This window comes from Xenopus laevis, chromosome 1L (genome assembly GCF_017654675.1).
Source record: "Xenopus laevis strain J_2021 chromosome 1L, Xenopus_laevis_v10.1, whole genome shotgun sequence".
In the NCBI taxonomy this organism is placed as follows: Eukaryota; Metazoa; Chordata; class Amphibia; order Anura; family Pipidae; genus Xenopus; species Xenopus laevis.
The window spans coordinates 187923706-187945595 of record NC_054371.1 but is presented as its reverse complement, the minus strand read 5'-3'; the positions used below and the strand labels follow the sequence as shown (position 1 = coordinate 187945595).

At 38.2% G+C, this 21890-nt stretch overlaps 1 protein-coding gene across 2 annotated transcripts in view; it reads right to left on the bottom strand.

Annotated features, from left to right (window-relative positions):
• epb41l4a.L (erythrocyte membrane protein band 4.1 like 4A L homeolog) overlaps nt 1-20663 on the bottom strand; it is a 128806-nt gene extending 108143 nt beyond the window's left edge. Inside the window, exon 1 of one of the 2 annotated variants that reach the window (XM_018264384.2) lies at nt 20445-20663. In XM_018264384.2, coding sequence (XP_018119873.1) covers nt 20445-20543 — 99 coding nt within the window. In that variant the 5' untranslated portion in view covers nt 20544-20663. The remainder of the gene's footprint in view (nt 1-20444) is intronic. The other variant, XM_018264369.2, reaches the window with a different exon arrangement.
• Nucleotides 20664-21890: the final 1227 nt, after the last annotated feature.

The window sequence follows — 21890 nt, the reverse complement described above, 5'->3', positions numbered from 1 at the left end:
GTTGCATTTAAAGGGGTGGTTCACCTTTGAGTTAACTTTTATATGTTATTGAATGGCCAATTCTAAGCAACTTCTCAATAGGTCTTCATTATTTATTTTTTTATAATTTTTTAATTAATTGCCTTTTTCATCTGACTCTTTCTAGCTTTCTAATTGGGGTTACTGACCACATCTAAAACCAACAGCTCTGTAAGGCTACACAATTATTGTTTTTGCTACTTTTTATGACTCATCTTTCTATTCAGGCCCTCTCTTATTTATAGTCCAGTCTCTTATGCATATCAATGCATGGTTGCTAGGGTAATTTGGACCCTAGAAACCCGATTGCTGAAACTGCAAAATGAAGAGCAGCTGAATAAAAAGCTAAATATGTCAAAAACCACAAATAATAAAAAACTTAAACCAATTGCAAATTGTCTCACTCTCTATATCATACTAAAAGTTAACTCAAACATGAACAACCCCTTTAAGGCAATTTCCATGGCTTTATGGTTTGGACGGGTGTTAGAGTTCAGTGCTATTGCTCTAACACCCCAGAACTCTGCTTAAAGCAGTCTAATATAGATAAATGTGCCAATTTGTTAAATACTTTCCTGCCAGTCAAAAAAGTGTTAATAACAGGATCTCCTATTTAATATTAAGGACAATTATATATAGAAATATAGACAAATTAGCAGTGCTATGCCATCTCCAAAGGTAAAAATCTACAAACACTGGTCAGCAAAACACTGGGTCAACAACGGGACAATTTTCAGCGTTTTGCCACCTGGCGAGCTATAATTCGTGCAGGTGGCAAAACACGGAATTTCCTGGTGTGTCATTGCCTTTAGTGTTCAGTATAACAAAATGTAGTGTACAATTCTGTAAAAAGAACCTTATCTATATGTATATTTATATATGGGTTTACAGTTACATAATAGAAGTTGAAATCTCAACCCCAGGTATCAACAAGCTGGGCTTTCTTGCTTCAATACGTACAATTTTTTGGTACTATGTTCCAGCTGTATGCATGCTGACACCTTAATGCAATGGCACTTATTGTTATTATGAATGAATCTGTGCTAGACTAAAAATGGGTTTGCTATACACGCAATAATGAAAAGTATACAGATATATAATTAAACCATACTAGCGGTTACAAATCACATATATCGTAATTAACTCAATAAAACACTTTGTGTCCTAGGCATGTCACTGCTTGTTATGTACTTACTTTAACAACTGTGCAGCACACACGTATGTACAGATGTCAGAAACCAGGTCTTTCTGCCAGCAGTTATCTTAAACGCAACAAAAGCACACACAATACATCTTACTAGACTAACAAGTGAAATGCCAACTTAAAAGTAAAATATACCTCCTTTTTTACATGTGTTAATTTAGTTGGAATTATGTAAAAAACGATGCAACACAGATCTTCCAAAAATATGTTTGGTTTTTTTTACACAGACATACCTAATTCCACTAATTGAAAGCAAACCAGGTTATTCATCAAAAATATTTCTAAACCCCTCTTAAGAGGCTTAAAAGTGTCCCTTACCTTGTTCCATTTTGCTCCACCCTTTTGTCCTTCTTTCTATTTCCAAAATGTTAGAAGGCATGGCTATGTACCAATCAATGTTGAGTGTACATGAATGAACTAAGGACCTTGGCGAGGCAACTTCGGGCGACTATGGAAAACGCATCACCGCGTGTGCATTAGCGCAGGCAACTTTTCACTATAGCCTATGGGAAAACACGCTGAGGCAGTTCGAGGAGATTGTCGCTCAGAAGGCGAGTCGATTAGTCGCCAGGCGATCTCCCCGAATCTCCTCATGTGAACTAACCCTTAGCCTACCACTGTTTTTTTGTTTTTAGTCACTAGCAAGAAAACTGCAGTATTAGGACACAGACTAAACATGCATTGCAGTGTCCTGTATGGAATAAAACCCGAGACCCCATGCTGCAGTGCTAATCAATATTGTTGGCAGGGTCACTGATCCACAATACCAATAAGACAGGCTAGGTTTTTGTTGTGCTCATTATTTATTTATACTATACTATACTATACAGGCCATTCACTGTAATAGGAGTTGGATTTTCAGCCAGGAGACCCGCAGAACTCAAATAATTTAAAAAAAACACTAAAATTAAGAGATAAAGAGATAAAGACTAACTCATGCAGGGCACAGGTATATGCCAAAGAGAACTTGAATTTCATAAACCAGAGCCCAAAATTAAAAAAATATATATATATATATATTTATATATATATATATATATATATATATATATATATATATATATATATATATATATATATATATATATATATATATATCGATATATATATATATATATAGATATATATATATATATAGACACACATTTTCATAGATTTGTAATTAACCCATACAAATGAAATCCTGAGTTATATTGTATTAATACTATGCTTTCTTACAATAAAGAATAAAGGGCAAGATTCAATTCAGAAAGTAAACGTTATCTCATGCTTTATCATGTGAAAATTCAATTCGAGAGAAAAAACTTTTCTCCAAATTCAGTTCCCGTTTTTTCCCACAGACTTCACGTGATAAATCTTGAGATACGTTTTTTCTATCTTGAATCTCAAATTGAATCACGTTCATGACTTTTCACGTGATAAAAATTTTTCTCACTACATTGAATCTGCCCCAGCGTGTAAAATTTGGGGGCAGATTTATCAAGGGTCGAATTTCGAAGAAATGGGAGGTTTTTTTAAATTGAATCGAAATTTATCAAGGTTTTTTTTGGCTGAATGGGTCCGTTTTCTAACAAATAGGTCAGTTTTCATTCGAATTCGAATCGTACGAATTAAAGTAACAGCACATTTGATTGAATTACCGTAGATTCGAAGTTTTCCCCCAAAAAAACGTACATTTTTCAAAGTCCACCAATTGACTCTACATAGTTTCTAGGAGGTCCCCCATAGGCTAAAACAGCAATTTGGCAGGTTTTAGATGGCGAACGGTCAAAGTCGAATCTTTAAACAGACAGTCCATGATACATTTTGATATTCGAATTTTCAATTTTTTTTTTTTCAAATGATTACATTATGAGGGTAGACTGTCAAGGTTGGGGTTGTTTTCTCTGGAAAAAAGTCATTTGCGAGGGGACATGATTACACTTTACAAGTACATTAGAGGACATTATAGACAAATAGCAGGGGACCTTTTTACACATAAAAAGAATCACTGCACCAGAGGCCACCCCTTCAGACTAGAAGAAAAGAACTTTCATTTGAAGCAACGTAGGGGGTTGTTCACAGTCAGGACAGTGAGGTTGTGGAATGCACTGCCGGGTGATGTTGTGATGGCTGATTCAGTTAAAGGGGTTGTTCACCTTCAAACAACTAGTTGTTATCAGATAGATCACCAGAAATAACGACTTTTTCCAATGACTTTCTATTTTCTATGTGTCACGGTTTTTCTAATATTGAAGTATAAAGTGTCATTTCTCTCCTTCTGAAGCAGCTCTGGGAGGGGGGGTCGCCGATCCTGTAAACTGTTCTAAATGGATACATTTAGTTGATACATTTCTTATCTTTGTCCCTGCTGAGCAGAATCTCTGGGTTTCATTACAGGCAGCTGTTAGAATTGATACAATTGTTGCTAATACTCCAGAGATGCTGCTGAGAAATGTATCAACTAAATGTTGCAAAATTGTAACAGTTCAGAATCTGCACCTCAATTACTGAGCTGTCAGACTCAAACACCAGAGACAGGAACATTCAACTTTAAACTTAGATTTTGGAAAAAACTTAAAAAATAAATAGTGGAAAGTAATTGGAAAAAGTCATTATTTCTAGGGAACAATCTAAAAACAACTAAATTGAAAAAAGTGTTTGGAAGGTGAACAACCCCTTTAATGCCTTTAAGAATGGCTTGGATGATTTTTTAGACAGACATAATATCAAAGGCTATTGTGACACTAAAATTTACAATTAGTATAGATATTGGTATATATAGTTAATGTGATTCAGTGTATCCAATAAAGGAGTGAGAGTTCCCAGACCCACTTAATAGCTGTACTGTTGGCTCAGCTCAGTGGCTGACTCAGGATATGGTTCATAAAGCTTTACTAAAAATTAATATGAACAAGACTCCAGGGTCCAATGGAATACACCCCCAGATTCAGTTCAGTTAGTTCAGTTTTAGATCAGCCTCTATTTCTGATTTTCTCAGACTCGCTCCATCTGGTATGGTACCTATGGATTGGAGGGAAGCTGATGTTATTCCAATATTTAAAAAGGGATTACTATCTCAGTCTGACAATTATAGGCCAGTAAGTTTAACATCCATTTTGGGCAAATTATTCAAAGGCTTGTTAAAAGAGATCTGTCACCCACACATGAAAATCTGTATAATAAAAGTCCTTTTAATTTTTTTTTTTTTATTAAAACAACCATACTGGTTATAAACTTGTTTAAAACTTTCAGCTGTCAATCTTATATTGCCTGCCCCTCCTCTATGCCTTAAGCATAGAGGCAGTGTAGGCAATTACTTCCACTTTCCATCCTGCAATTCCTAGCTGTCACTGCACTCCTTTCATTCCCCCTCCATCTCCAATTTTGTAGTGCAAGGGCATGGGCATCAGATGCTCCATTTTGGTGCATGAACAAGATTTTAGCATGATTTGGCAAAATTTTAGCTTGCCTTAATAGTGTCCACAAAATGGCTGCTGACTGCTTGATGTCATTGTAATTTACAAGACTAAAATAAGGAAGATTGAAATCATGTATACAGTGTAAGTGAAGTTTATTTTGCTTGCCTAACATCTTTAAAACAGGATTTGGAATTATTTTTTAGGGTGACAGGTCCCCTTTAAATGTTGTCCTAGTGAATGGCATTATGCATACCTCCCAACGTTTTGGAAATAGACAGAGGGACAAAAAGATTTGCTGTGCTCAGCGCGGTGAATTTTTTTGACCACGCCCGTTTTTGTGGCCACCCCCCTAATTACCATGTTAATTTTACAAAATTTGGCAGGTTATGAAAGATTGAACATATTTCTGTGGTTTTTATGTGTTATTACAGTTTTGCAAACAAAGCTGAATTGCCCTTTAAGCTGTGAGTCTAATTTCTCCAAAGAGACTTTCTTATCTTAAACTGTTACAAAAGTATCTAAGTATCTATTCTGGGCTCTCTGCACAAAAGCCAATTAAGATAGAAACATTGTATTTTTTTCTGGCTTTTCAGTGCAGGAGATCAAAGAGATAGTCAGGACATTTCAGTAACAAACCCGCGGGCAGAGCTGTCAAAAACTGGACTGTCCTGCGAAAAATGGGACAGTTAGGAGCAGGGCCGGAACTAGGGGTAGGCAGAGTAGGCACGTGCCTAGGGCGCAAAGCTTGGGGGGCGCCAGGCACGTACCTTCTAATACTGCCTACCCAGTCCGGGCCTCTGAATCCGACTTGTTCCTGTGCGCCTATGAGGTGAATGAGTAACTCGTGTCAGCGCGCATGCGAGCGCTCACCAGGAGGGGAGGGGTTGGTGCGGTGGTTCTGCGCGCATGCGTGCACGCACTCACGTAGGCGTGCATGTGCGCGCGCTCATGTAGTAGCGTTCGGCAGAGGGGCGATGTGGCTGGCTGGGTTGCCTGGGGCGCCCAGCTGGCCTGGCCCGGCCCTGGTTAGGAGGTATGCATTATGAGCAGCAATCAGCATGATTTTATGAAGGATAGGTAATGTTATACAAATGTGATTGCTTTTTAAGATGAGGTAAGTAAGATACTGGACAGCGGTGGTGCAGTAGATGTGATCTATTTGGATTTTGCCAAAGCGTTTGATACCGTGCCCCACAAACGACTGCTTTCTAATTTAAGGGTTGTTGGGCTTAATGAAGTCGTTTACACATGGATAGGAAACTGGCTACAGGATCAGGTACAGAGGGTGGCTGTTAATCGTACATTCTCTACTTGGAGTAAGTTCCTTAATGGGGTCCCTCGGGGCTCTGTATTAGGTCCACTTTTATTTAACTTTTAAATTAATGACTTAAAGGAGGGTATTGTAAGTAATGTATCAGTGTTTGTAGATGACACAAAACTATCCAGCCCAATTAATTCCATCCAGGATGTGGCATACTTGCAACAGGATCTTGACAAACTGGCAATCTGGGCAGCTAAGTGGCAAATGAGATTCAATGTTGATAAATGTAAAGTCATGCACCTGGGATGTAAAAATATCCAAGACAAATACTATTAATTGGACTGAACTGGGCAAATCCATTATGGAAAGGACCTTGGAGTCCTTGTAGATGATAAACTTGGCTGTAGCAAGCAATGCCAGTCAGCAGCTTCAAGGGCAAACAAGGTCTTGAGCTGTATAAAAATGGGCATAGATCCGAGTGGGTTATTCTTCCACTGCATAGAGTATAGGTAAGGCCCCATCTAGCATATGCCATGTAGTTTTGGTCTCCAGCGCTCAAATGAGACATTACTGAATTAGAGAGGGTCCAGAGAAGGGCAAAAAAGCTGGTAATAGGTATGGAAAATCTCAGCTATGAGGAAAGACTGGCCAAGTGGGGGTTCTTTATGCTGGAGAAGAGGCGCTTAAGAGGGAATATGCTAACTATGTATAAATATATAAGTGCATCATACAATAACCTCTCTAATGCTTTATTTACCAGTAGGTCCCTCCAGCTGACAAGAGGGCACTCATTCCGCTTAGAAGAAAAGAGGTTCCATCTAAATGTTCGGAAGGGGTTTTTTTACAGTGAGAGCTGTGAAGATGTGGAATTCTCTCCCTGAATCAGTGGTACAGGCTGATACATTAGATAGCTTTAAGAAGGGGTTGGATGGCTTTTTAGCAAGTGAGGGAATACAGGGTTATGGAAGATAGCTCATAGTACAAGTTGATCCAGGGACTAGTCTGATTTTGTCCATTTTGGAGTCGGGAAGGAAATTTTTCCCCCTCTGAGGCAAATTGGAGGGGCTTCAAATGGGTTTTTTTTTGCCTTTCTCTGGATAAACTAGCAGTTAGGCAGGTTATATACAGACTTAAGGTTGAACTTGGTGGACGTGTGTCTTTTTTCAATCTAACTTACTATGTAACTATGTTAGTGTATGGAGTGGTCAGTGTAAGTATGTGTATGTATGGACGCTGGGTTTAATTTGGGTAAAACTTTTTTCAACCCAATTTAACTATGTAACAATGTAACGTGTACCAAATATGCAGATGTCTTCAATAGAGTGGCTGGAGAACACCATTTTTAGAAATCCCCAGCACACTTCAAAAATATATGTTCAGTAAGCAGAATGTACAGACGCACATTTTCAGCCCAAATTCTGTTCTTAAAGGACAACTAAAGCTTAACTAATGAAGTAGGCTAGAAATGTTGTACATTATGTTTGGGCTTCTGTACCAGTCCAGAGCAACCACAGCCCTTAAGATCTGTGTCTCCAAATATGCCCCAGTAGCTCCCCATCTTCTTTTCTGCTAATTCACTACACATGGTCTGTGCTGCTGTCACTTACTGAGCTTAGGGACCCACTCACAATATACAGTACACATAGAATATAAATATCACAATATAAGGCTGATTAGTAATTAATACAGATAATTACTAAATGGCAGCACAGGAAACAGTGAAACAAGCTTCAAAATGTAATTATCATCCTTATAGCATCAGCTTATATTACAGCTTTTTCTGCTTGCTAATTTGTGACGATCCCTAACTGCTCAGAGCCCACCTGCTCAGAGCCCACTGAGCATGTGAGGGTTGCAGACATTTTCCAAGATGGTGACCCCCTGTGAGAAGTTTAAAGTCCTTGATCATTGCTGCTATTGAGAATCTGAATTTTTAGGCTTATGCAATAAGGTCATTATATAAAATTTTTAGCCATATTAATTTTGATGGTTTAGTTCTCCTTTAAGATGCACTCATCTGAAAACGCAGCCAATTGCTAGCATCTGAGTCTGCCTTATTTTAACGAGCACCAGCATTCTTTCGGAAATTAGTATGTCAGAAACAGACCATGACCAAAAAACCATATTCAATCACAAAGTAAAGGTATGTTTCAGTCAGACCAGTGAGTCATCTAAGTGTTCAAGCTGTCTGAAGCACAGGTCAAAGAAGGCATTATAAGAAAATTGGAATTATATTAATTCTTTTAAGAATCGGGTCAGCCAGCCGACTCTAGATCTCCAGAAACCCGCACCTTCTAATTTAAATTAACAATATTACTGGGATAAAGACCCAAAAAATACAGTATATATTCAGATAATGCCTATTACATTTTCCTGTTTCCTAGCATCTTAAGTGTCAGTATATATAATAATAAAAATAATAATAATAAATTAGCAATATTACATAAATAAACAAGATTGGTATTATTGGTGAGTTAAGTTTTAGATTTGGTTGCTTTTCCTTATAAAGGTAGAGAGAATACGAGCTGTCATACAGGTGGAAAAACTGCTGGATACTTTATTTAATTTTAAATTAAATTCTAATTCTAAATTACAATTCGGCATGCTAATGTAAGCAACTAAATAAACCCGTTTTACCTAGGGTTGCCAACTGTCCGGTTTTCACCCGGACAGCCCGATTTTTGGAAAATTAGGAAATCTGGACAGGACATTGAAGTTAATGGCATAGCAATCAGCCAATCACTGATTGCTACGTACATCAAAAACACTGCTGTTCAGATTCTTACTTCAACAGGAAAAAATTGGCAAGATCTGGTTTTTACAAAGCTGTGCTGACTATTGCTTGCAATATTATTCTCCAGAAAGTTATCTGTAACAGAACTTTCCAAATATATAAAAACCCTGTATGCCTTGACTAGTATTCTGCATTTCCCATGCCCTCAGAAAAAGTGTATTCATTTTCCCATTTCGATATAAGGGGAAACATTGCAATTCATCAACCCAAAATCTTTTTAACTGTAATCAATACACTCATTCTGTGAATCATTGGTTTTACCTCCTATAACTGGCTGATTCCAGCAAGAGTCAGCAATTCGTATTGCACGGCCGGTTTAACCAATGGCTGAAGGAACAAATGTTAGGTTGAGAAAGCACATTAATAAATCATTTATATCTCATCAACTTTACAACAAATATACAACTCTTGGTGAGAATGAATGATTAAACTTATGCTACATTTTATTTATACCAATGACAGTTGCCCTTTAAATAAGATACTGTTGAAGCCACTAATGCCCGTAGCAGGGGTAAATAAAACATGGCAGCTATGGAGAACAATCAATCTCCGTTGGAAGTCTCTTTCAGTCATCAAGAGGAAATTGCCATTATCTCTTACGGATACTGTTTAACAGTTGATCAAAAATGTGATACACCTACAACTGTATTCTGGTGCATGGTAATTGTTAGCTGTCTATGTAAAGTTAAAGTGTGTCCTAAAGGTGGCCATAGACGTAACAATTACGATCGTTCGTTTCAATACACACATGTAGAGCTGAATCGTCAGATATACAGGTAGATTACAGGTAGAAACAATAGAATTCTACCTGTATCTGACGATTCAGCACTAACAATGGCCGATGTTTGGGTGCCTTCAAAGGCACCCAATCAAAATTTTCCGCCCAGCCCGATCGACGAGCTGACCGATATCCAAGTCTTCTGCCGATATAGATCAGCTCTTTTTCCACCATAAACACACCGAATATCGGACGAAAATTTTGTTTCATACGATATTATCTGTGCGTCTATGGCCACCTTAACTCCTATCCATTAAATAGGTTGTATACATATTTCATTTTCTGTAACTGCTCAAAAATGACATTGGCATAAATCATTCTGCCTAAGCAGTCTAATGCAAATGTACAGCTGATATCACCCTTTTGAGTGGGAGATGCAACACTGAATACATGAAGAATTTACATTTCTGAAAGGACTGAAATTGTATCTGAAGATCTATGAAATAGAGACCAAACCATAAAAATATCAAAATACAGTACTTGTATGTCATTAATAAGCAATAACACTGACCTTATACAGTCCCTTGCTGTAACGGAAGTATAGGTGATCACTGAGAAAAAAAATTAAACAATAATGGCTTAATTTAAATTTATATTTGCCCATTATACTGTCCCTTAAAAATGCAGTCAGACAATTGATCAGGTTGATGCTGTAAGATCAGCATTTAATCAATTGTAATGAATTTCCTTTGTTAAATTCTATATAGATATAGATAGCCAAGTCTGGGCACAACAAATCTATTATGATATAATCTAGATTAATATATTTGCATTACTTCAAGCAAGGGGGATAAGAATTCAAAAGGATTTGTGGCCACAACAACACATATATAGCGGACACTTTACAGAGGTAGGAATTTGTATCTGTAAATTCTGTCATGCAGAATGGCAACAAGATGGGCATTTATAGATTTAAGGTAGTGATGGAAGACCACCAAATTAACAAATCTTTCCAGATTTGTCAAATTACAGTCAGATTATAATGCTGCTATTTAAACATGTTAGGAGAAGGTTGCATCAACAGGCTTGTGCAGTTGTTATTTCATTCATCAACACATGTGGGACCTTAGTTTGTGAGCTCCACTGGGACAGATAGTGATATGAATAGTGTATATTTTCTGCATAGAGCGAAGTCTATTGCCATTATAGAAAAGAGTATATTGCCATTATATAACAAATAATATGTTGCCAGCTGGGTAGGAAGCTGAATCTGATTCAATGTGAAGAACACAGGTGGATGCAAGTACCCAATATAATCTCTTTAACCGTCCTCTTAAAGAAACAACACATACACTAAAAATAACAGCTGCATGAACCTTTAAGATGGCCATAAATGGGCCAATAGAGCTGCTGAATGGTTCCCTCAGACACAAGTCAGTAGTTTATTGCCCTGTGCATGGGGCCAAACTCATGGGGGCACTGCTACATGATCTCTGACCACGGCCTTCCAGGACTGAATTGTAGTTATTTCACATGAGAGTCAATTAAGGGCTATTGTTATTCGCGACAAAGAGAGATTCTTTAATACATGTTATTTGATGTACAGTGCAGTATAAACTATATAAACAGTTATATTTAAAAATAAGATTATTTGGTCACTTGATTTTCCTATAAAGGCACAGAATATACTGAACAAGTCAAGGAGTTATCTCTTAATTTTCAACCACTTATTTGAGTCCGGTGAGACAGTGAACTCCAGTGTTTTTCTCCCATATATGTGAGCAGCTTGTTTTAGGTAGCAAACAAAGCAATTGCACAGGTATTCAAAATCATAATTCATTAGAGAATTACGCAATATTCTATAAAAAATAAGTTGATGCCATTGAAATCAATTAACAATGTGTTTTTATCATGAAAAACTAACCCCACCCTTTGAATAAATCTATTAGAGAAACCAAATACTGCAACACAAGGAAGACTTAGCAATAACTTCATTAAAAAAAGATAATGACTCTCTATCTTGCTGTCATATTTTTTCGTTATTCTAATTAACTGCTCTTATGTGGTGAAAAGAGGAAAATAATTGTCCCTGTTTCTTCAATAGATGCTTATTCCCATAGGGGCTGGAGATTGCCAGTCTCATCTGTAAAAAGCTCTGGAGAAATTACTAATCTATTTCAGAGATGTGACAGTAATTCCAAAGGCAGGTTAATTTATGGCTGGATTGCTGGGACCTTTTGTTCCTTGTAAGGCCTGAGCTGGTAACTGACATAATAAACTGCACAAGATAAATGCTGCCATTGTGCACACGTTTCACAGCGTTACACCTTCTTTAACATTGGGGTAATTTCCATTTGCAAGAACTGAAAAGTACAATAACCAAAGGAAACAATAGATTACATAGATAAACAGATGACAGACGCTAGATAGATAGATGATAGAAAGATAGATAGATAGATAGATAGATAGATAGATAGATAGATAGATAGATAGATAGATAGATGCTAGAAAGTGTTGACATTTGGGGTATGAAAGGTCCTTGTCTCAAAGCAACAAACCAGAGAGCTACACATGTATTACAACTATCTCCACAGAAAACACCATATAATATAATATTGTTACAAATTATGAGAATAAAAGTTCCCAAACTATATTTGGAACTACCCCCAAATAAAATTATGAATGTGTGCATGTATATAATGGTATGCTGATATGTATATGTGCTGAATATGTACTGTAAAATATAATTTTTTTAGTTTAACAAACCCAGCTGGCTGCAAACAAGATATCCCTTATATAAATGTATAGCACCTTGTTTACCACTTGCCACCTTTGTAGCGAAGATAACTTATAAAAGGGTAAGTAAACTCCAGATCACCATGCACCAAAACTTGTTGTTAGATTGCAAAGAGGAGCACACCAGACTATCCAAATTTATATGTGGCAGGGCAATATCTTTAGCTGCCTTTGTGGGGGTTTATGATCTACGCCTGTCTTAGATTCTAAGGCTTTATTTGTCCTTTAAATTGCCTGTAATATTCTGTTTTAGCAGATGTTAATTTTGTGAATAGGTCTCAGCTGTAAGGCTTTTGTACCTGAAGGCAGAAGACATTTTCCCTACATTTGGAATTGCATGCACCCACGTGAATGTGCATACATTACAGCATACTACTATGTGTTGTAAAATGCTCAGATCTAATGAAAATAGATTAGATCTTCTGAAATAAAAAAAACTCAGACAGGAGGTTCTGAAATGTCACTAAATCATAGCAGAACAGAGCTATAGAGCAAGGTCCCTTATTTGGATGTTAGTATGGGTTTCACAAACTGCAAATCATTAACTCTCCTGCTGAAAATAATAGCTCCTTAATCAGGGTCGGACTGGCCTTTCAGAGTACCAGCAGAACCTTAGTGGTCCATCGCTTTCTGGGCCACAGCCTAGCCCAATTCCCATCAGCACCTACATTATTACCCATAGCCCTATAAAACCTATAACATGTGGCACTTTCTAAATATAATTTCTGTACCTGCTATAAGGTTCTATGGTGTGTCTTGTAAATAATGTGATACAACAGAATGCTAAGAACAAGCTCGTCTGTATATTACAGGTATCAGGAATCAGTTAACTGGAAACTCGTTATTCAGAAAGCTCCGAATTATGGGATGGCCCTCTCCCATAAACTTGATCCCAGCTAAGATATAATGAATCCATATTGGAGGCAAAACAATTCTATTGGGTTTATTTAATGTTTAAATAATTTTTAGCATGCTTAAAGAGTGGTGATCCAAATTACAGAAGAATCCCTTATGCAAAAAAGCCCAGGTCCCAAATATTCTAGATAACATTCTAGATAACAGGTCCCATACTTGTGCTATGGATGCCTAATTTTATTTAGCCGTTAGTAAATTTTATTGTCATCTTAAAGATAAATGAGATCTATCATGGGATTGATAGTAAGGTGAAAATCACAGAACTTTGCATTTCATAAGCAAATCAGCGTATCTTATGGGGGGGACTCCCTTTCCTAGCAGATGAATTGGAGCTCACTCAAATAACTGATTCCAATACAAACAAAATCAAACAAAATTACTACCTTTGACACACATTCTATATGTAGAGAGACATGATTTCTTGTGATTTTAATAGAGTGAGCTCTAATACATATTCTAAACAGAGGAAGCCCCCTAAAAGATATATTGGATTTAACTGTCATTTAAAATCAGACTCCCAACTCCTGCATGTATAGAGACAGATGCTGAGAGGAGGAGTAAAGAGTAAATTGCATATTTCAGAAATGGTTCAGAATTTTCAAATAGATTATATATAGAAAACTTCTTATTTCAGTATGATGAAGCATTTATTAAATTTTCATTTTCGCAATAGCCCACTTATCCAGAAAGTCCCAGGTCTCGAGCATTTTGTATAACAGGTCCCATACCTGTATTGGAATAGTTGAATACATTCATGAATACAATGTGACTATGTATATTTCTATTACTGTTACTCAGTTATACTCTTTCCATAAGAGTAATTTACCGTAATAGGACTGTTTGGAATGCATTTACATTCGAAAAGTTGAAATTACTCCATCTTTAGCAGATACATGCTACATGCTTGTGGCATGAATGGATGTATCCTTTATAGGTAGACTAAAGAAACGTCTTTGCATTTGCAACTTATATATCTTTTTTTTTAGCTACATTATATCCAAGTATTAATTTTGCAACCTTTGTATTTGAGATTCTGTTTGTTTGTTGGCTCATTATACTGGCCACTGAGTATCTATCTATCTATCTATCTATCTATCTGTTTGTCTATCTAGCTATCATCTATCTATCTATTTATCTATCTATCATTTATCTATTTATCTATTTATCTATCTATCTATCTATCTGTCTATCATCTATCTATCTATCTATTTATCTATCTATCATTTATCTATTTATCTATCTTTATATTGGAACACTCCCATGTACGCAAAACGATGGCTTCTTTACTCTGATGTAGGGAGGCATCATTTATAACAGACTCTGCTGATCAGAAAGGGCATATAAAAATTCGTGCTGTTAACCCTATTATAGTATAACCAATATTAATGAGTTTGAATTGCAATGAGTATGATATTAAAGGTAAAAAGTCCCCTGCCAATGCCTCTTTTGAACCATCAGTGTGACTATGTTAGCAGGTATTCCAAAATAAACTGCTACTCAATATACCTTGAAGCAAGTCATGAATAGGTCCATAGGGACACAGTGATATATCCTTGGTTGGGTCTATGAAATAAAATTGATTGCTTGAAAGGCGAACAGTGATGGTACTGCATTGTTATCACCAGTGACATATCTTAAGCACTAGGGAGGGTGGGATACTCGGTTAATTAAAACTTGAAGTGGTAATTTAGTGTGTGTGTGTGTGTGTGTATATATATATATATATATATATATATATATATATATATATATATTATATCCATTATGGGAAGGGCCCTCATTTCATATTCTGTATCGGTTTGTCTGTATGTCAGTTAATATATCCTTATCTACACCACTGTTGTATATGTTGGAGCTTTATAAATTATTGCACTAGTGTGTGTGTGTGCCCCTTTTTCGCATTTTTTCCAGGCTGGAGGGCTAGTTTCTTGGAAACCAGATGATGGCTGCCCCTTTGACCTTTTTAGTGCCCTGGAGAGGCTTTGAGAAGCACAGACAAAACCAGTAAAACATGAATGTTTGTTTACTATGGTAACAACTGTGCTGTGAGCATATCGAGACAAGCAGGGTTTTCTTGCTATGTTCTGTTTAAGGACTCATTTGTTGTCATTGGTGTTTTCACTGGCAGCTGTTTATACTGACATCACTGTTTCGCCACAGATGAGCTGCTTGTTGTAGATGTGAGAAGCTTTGGTTTGTCAGAGTGACATAATCCAAGCAAGTCTTCTTGGTGTGAACTTTAGCATGAAATGACCCAGCTCCTTAGAGCAGGGATCCCCAACCTTTTGAACCCGTGAGCAACATTCAGAAGTAAAAGGAGTTGGGGAGCAACACAAGCATGAAAGATATTATTGGGGTGCCAAATAAGTGCTGTGATTGGCCATTTGGTAGCCCCTATAGGGATTATCAACCTACATTGAGGCTCTGTTTGGCAGTGCACCTGGTTTTCATACAACCAAAACTTGCCTCCAAGCCTGGAATTAAAAAAAAAAATCCTGCTTTGAGGCCACTGGGAGCAACATCCAAGGGCTTGGAGAGCAACATGTTGCTCACGAGCTACTGGTTGGGGATCACTGCCTTAGAGTATAGACCACCAAACCTGTCCTCAGCCCCCACCAGCAATGCATGTCGTTTGGATGTTGGCCATTTGACAATTTGGATGGGTCTTGTCAATTCTGAGCTCAAACGTTTGTGACTTTACTTGCATCCGAGTTGATTCTGATTTGAATCTCAAAGCTTACATCTGTGTCTTAAAGGCAATGGAACTTGCAGCAGGATAAATATACTGTACTTCATTATTTCCCTGTGATACATTGCACTAAACAATTGGTAGGTCATGTTGTTTATTCCATAGAAAACAATGAAATCTGCTTATTTTAGCTTACTGCAAGTAGTCACCTACATGATGTTTATGTTGTCCCAATTCTAGATTCTGATTTAACGGCCTGTATATATTTGTGCCTACTTAGGATTTTACAGTGCTGATGAGACCTGAGAGTGGGTTCATGTTATCTGATTCCATATTCTGTTACCTTTTAATGTAAAGTACAATATGGTTTTTATAGTGCCAGGAGTGGATTGTTATTCCACACAGAGTCATGCTTACAAGGTGTAAACACAAGAAATAAATAATTACGTTCTAGTAGTTTCAATACACAGTTGGTGAAGAAGCCCCTGCACCAAACAGCTTACAATGTATTATAACAATGAAAACTCCAATTAAACTCCAATAAAAACCATGTTGAATATGTATATACACAGGGCTGGACTTACATAGCGGCTGCCCCTAGGCCCACTTCCGTCCGTCGCCCGTGCCCCCCTTTTATTCATGCAAATTTTCATAATCGGGACCGGAGCAATGTGGATTGGGCAGGGGAAATTTACAAAATTATTGTATTTTCTGCGCATTCCCAGTGTTTTTGACCCAATGTGGGTGTGGTTGGGCAGCATGCCGCCCTAGCCTAGGTGGCCTTTCCACACTAAAGGCTGATGTGTAAATAAAGGGCAATACAAAATGTTAACAGAGGTGTTTGGGTGGCTACCATGACTCCTATGTTAATGCTCGTAGCAGGACTAACACCCATGGCATCACTGTAGATCAGTGATCCCCAACCAGTAGCTCGTGAGCAACTTGTTGCTCTCCAACCCCTTGGATGTTGCTCCCAGTGGCCTCAAAGCAGGTGCTTATTTTTGAATTCCAGGCTTTGAGGCAACTTTTGGTTGTATAAAAAGCAGGTGCACTACCAAACAGAGCCTCAATGTAGGTTTACAATCCACATAGGGGCTACCAAATGGCCAATCACAGCACTTCTTTGGCACCCCAAGAACATTTTTCATGCTTGTGTTGCTCCCCAACTCCTTTTTCTTCTAAATGTTGCTCATGGGTTCAAAAGGTTGGGGACCCCTGCTGTAGATCATAAAATTTTCAAGGCTATTAAAACTCAGAGTTCCGTGACCTTTATAAATGCACTCGGCCTGCGCCTTTTGCCTTGATGCGCACAGAACTCCTTGGTGACAATTATAACCTTATATAATACACAAAAAACATGAATATATTGTAAATAAGATCCTTATAAACTGTGTGATAGAATAAAATTGTGATGTCATCAGTTATAAACAGTGAGCAGTGATGTCATTTTTGTCACATGACTCACTAATAAATATAATTATAATAAATAAAGTACCCCTTGTTGGAAAATATGAGGATATTAGAAGTAACCTCGGCGTTCCATGACCTGTATATGGTCATGGAACTCCTCTGTGACTTATAATATCCTTATATTTTACAATAGGGATTACTTTATTCACATTATAAATTATATTAGAGTAAAAATTATACTCTACGTTAATGCTACACAATGATGTTAGATTACTTTATTAGAGTTATTATTAACACAAATGTATAAAGCACCTGCATAAAGCACTGTATGATAAAAGTGGTGTATACAATGAACATACAGATTACATGCAAAATACAACCAATAACCAATATAAGAGGTAAGGGGGCCCTGTACAAAAGGCCTAAAAACTTGTGTCCCTTTTGCAAAATATGAGGATAATAGACGTCACCCCAGGAGTTGCATGACCTATATAAAAGCACTCAGCTTGCATGGAACCACATTTTGCATTAGGAAGAACTTTAGTAATACAAGGCTTAAGCTGGCCATGTAAAGATCAAAACACTCATTTAAACTGGCCATAGATGTAAAGATTTTTAAAAGATCCGATCGTCATCGTGAGACCACGATTATCTTGAAAAGATCGTATGAATTGTCCATCAACTAAAAAGACCATTTGGCAGTAAAACAAAGGGGAGCTGCCTGCTTGTCCCTGCAAACATAGATAGATTGCCGATCAATTTTCTGACAGATGTCGGCCGAAAAATCGCAAGATGTACGATCGTTCGAATCCCACTAACCGCACGATAATTTCGAAGGATTGGTCGGACTTCGGTAAAATCGGTCGTTCGGCAAGAAAAATCTTTGCGTCTATGGGGAGCTTTACACAGACTATTTACCATCAAGGTGCCAAAATATATTTGTATACAATAGAAGAGGGATAAGGGTCAGTTTGTGCTATTGGCTGAGTGTGCAGCAATGCTAGTTTAACTTTTACACAATGCAAGCCTGTGCTCACATCTCAGTTGAAGATGATCCCTACAAGCCCTTCAGTTTATATGCCAATGTATGGACCCTCTCTGATGGATAAAGTTTAAAAATTCCATTGGATAAGGGCCACATTGATGCATGTATATGGTCCTGCATAGACACCTATTATGATCTGAATGTGGGTGGTCAAATAGGGGATTTGGTATAATTTCATTTTGGGTAATGAATTTTTCCATAATTTGGATATTTTAGGTCTACTAGAAAATTATGTAAACATTAAATAAACCCAATAGGCTGGTTTTGCTTCCAATAAGGATTAATCATATCTTAGTTTGGATCAAGTATAAGGTACTGTTTTATTGTTACAGAGAAAAAAAGTAAATCATTTTAAAAGAAATGGATTATTTGGATAAAATGGAGTCTATGGGAGATGTCCTTTCTGTAATTTGGGGCTTTCTGGATCTCGGATTTCCGGATAATAAATCCCACACCTGTATACAAAATAGGAGTTTGATATGCAAAAGAAGAGTGGAAGATAGCATTTCTCCCATACCTATAGAGACTTGTCAGGTCTAGGTGAAGAACTTAGGGGCAAAGTCTTCATTCACCATACCCATTGTTATATAAAGAAATAAAAATGATTCATTTTAATAAAAACAAAAGGTAAACAGCATTTTCAACATTAACCTAATGTACTGAAAAGGTAAATATCTTCCATTTACCTGTAAACACCAGGACAAATAATAAAATTGCTTAAGAAAGCCCACATATACTGTAAACAGATTATATCTCTTCCAGTACTTCTGCCATTTAATGCTAGAAACTATAAAAAAAAAATACAATAATAAAAAGTGACCCTATGTCACAACTATCAATAGGGCTCTAGTACAAAGGTTGTAGCAGCATTTGCAACAACTATAGGGGCAACCAACGGCCTTGTGTGGCACTGCCCTATGATTTTCAGATACACCCAATAAAATGCCTTCACCTTAAGCAAATATAGGACCCATGTATGGCCACCTCTAAGCCATAAAATTGCCTTGTTAAATCCACCAATACAGATCATCTTCCAGCGATGTATATGTATCATAATGAAATAACCACACACATTTTAGCTGATACTTCTATTAAAACCGGTCGGCCTTTGAAGATTGTCAGCCCTTAGCTGATGCTGTTAAGAAGCACATGCAGATAAGGAGAGATTATTACCTCTCAGTCATAAAGGATTTATTTGGGCAAATGATGGCCAGGAAGACAAACAGCTGATTCATTTCTACACAGCCATCCCCACCATGAATACAGTTGGGGGGCAAGTCCCCAGTGTGGAAATCAGCAAAAAATGATTTTAGCACCAGTCTTTGGCACTCTTTAAAAATGTAACACTGGGGTTTTCTAGAGAGCATTCTGCATTGTGCTGAAAGTCACTCCTACAAGCTCCATCATCATGACACAGAGCTGGACTTTTCAAACATGCAGAGCATGTGCTGCTGTTGCCCTGCCTGCTGCAAGTTATGTACAATGCTTGGCTTGAACAGACACACAATCAAAAGCAAATGTGCTCAATGATTTGTGACAGCGCTTGATCATGCACTTAGCACCCAGCAGGTGCACCAGCACTAATGATAAGCATATGCTAGTATTGATATCAGATCAATCTTTGCTTCTGTGCTTCATATATATAAATATATATGGATCTGTAGCCACAATCACTAAAACCTGAGCCCTACAAGTCTGTCTAGAACCTACTTGTCATTCAAATAATGCAGAAAAGTTCCAGAATACCTTATCAATGTGCAGTAGAAATTGATCCCCCCTTCAGCTTCTGAACTGTAACTCTCAGCGTCACTCCCAGGAGCTGTCAGAAGGCTCTGACTCATGAGCATGTCCTGGACACCATCAGCTTTTGTCTAATAGACACAGGATTGTGGCCAGAACCTTTGGGTCACGCAGAGCCCTGTGAGCTCATTGGACGTGGGGGCTGAGACTGCAGCTGCACATGACAGTATTAATGATGGATAAAGAGAATTCTGCTCATGCTGCTGTAACTGAGAAAGTTATCGTGGGTAAGCAGTGCTAGACAAAGGGCACATGCCATGGTGTAGCCAATAGAGCCTGGGCGACACCCAGACGATTTTATAGTGCCTTCCAGCAGGAGCTCAGGAGCAGCCCTTGCTGTGATACCGGCTGCAGACAGGTTGCTATGCCACTCAGGGCAGCGGGCACACTTACCTTCACCCCGTGCTGTTGGCTGGTTAGAGGTAACTTGGACTCATCCAGTAACAAAACTTCACAATAGAATTCCTCCGGGACTGCGCAGAAACAACCCATCCCTAGTCCGGGGGCTGCGAGGAGCCAGGGAGCAGGGAAAAGCCGCTCGGTGCCACATACAGGGAGACCGAGCCCTCCCCACGCTACTCTGTCCCCCCCTCCCTCCTCCTCTTGGGCCTGCCTAGAGACGGGGAGTTTCCTAGGCTCCTGTTCCATCCCCCGCGATTGGATAGGGCTACCTCTACACAAGCAGGTTTAGCAGCCGTGCGTGCTGAGTACTCCCTCTAGTGGAAATATGAGGGTACTGCTCGTGACGCTCCTTTGGCGATTAAGGGGCAGATTTATCAAAATGCAAATCTTCTAACAATTGGAAAATGGGACAAAATGGTTGTGCCGCTCTGGCCACGTCCATTGTATGGCCACATCCCCTGAGTACCATGTCCATTTTACAACATTTGGCAGGTTATGAAAGTTTGAACACATTTCTGGGAGTTTCAGTGCCATATGTTTATGTTTTGCTAATGAAAGTCAATTGGCCTTTAAAGGGGTTGTTCACCATTAAGATAACTTTAGGGGGCAAATTTACTAATGGGCGAACTGATTAACGCTGGCGAATTTTCGCCATCGTTTCGGTACTTCGCGGATTTACTAACGGATGTAACTTCGCTAACGGACGCTGGCGCTCATTCGCACTCAATCGCCAGACGAAGTTGCGCTCTGGCGAAGGGACGTAACTAAGCTAATTCACTAAGATGTGGATTTTACTGAACATTACTTCTTGCGCCAGACTGTGCTCAAGAGGTAACAATCGAGTAGATAGGACTTCCTCAAAATTTAGGTGAAAATTTTTTTTTTCTAAGTCCCAAAAAAGACTGGTGTCTTTTCCTTCTTTCAGGGTGATAGGCTGCAAAAGAGCGTAAATTTCTTTTGGGGTAACCGGCTTCACCCTACATTTCCATATGGCACATAAACTATACACTGGGCACATGTGTAGGGCAATATAACAACTCTATTTTATTTTATTAAGCTTCCCTGGCCTTGTGTAATGTAATGTATTTGCTGCAACATATACGTCCATTCAACGTTAACTTCCCGCCGTATGCAAATTAGCCAATGCTAGCGCAACTTCGATCTGCTTGCCAAATTAACGCTAGTGCAACTTCACCAGTGTTCGGCACCCTGGACGCAACTTCGCATGTTAGTGAATTAGCGTTGTCTGACTGATTTTTCGCCTAGTGAAGTGTTGCGCTGCCTGCGAAGCCGTCGCTGACAAATTTTCGCCACTTAGTAAATTTGCCCCTTAGTATGATGTAGGGAGTGAAATTCTGAGACAATTTGCAATTGGTATTCATTTTTTATTATTGAAGGTTTTTGACTTATTTAGTTTTTTATTCAGCAGCTCTTTAA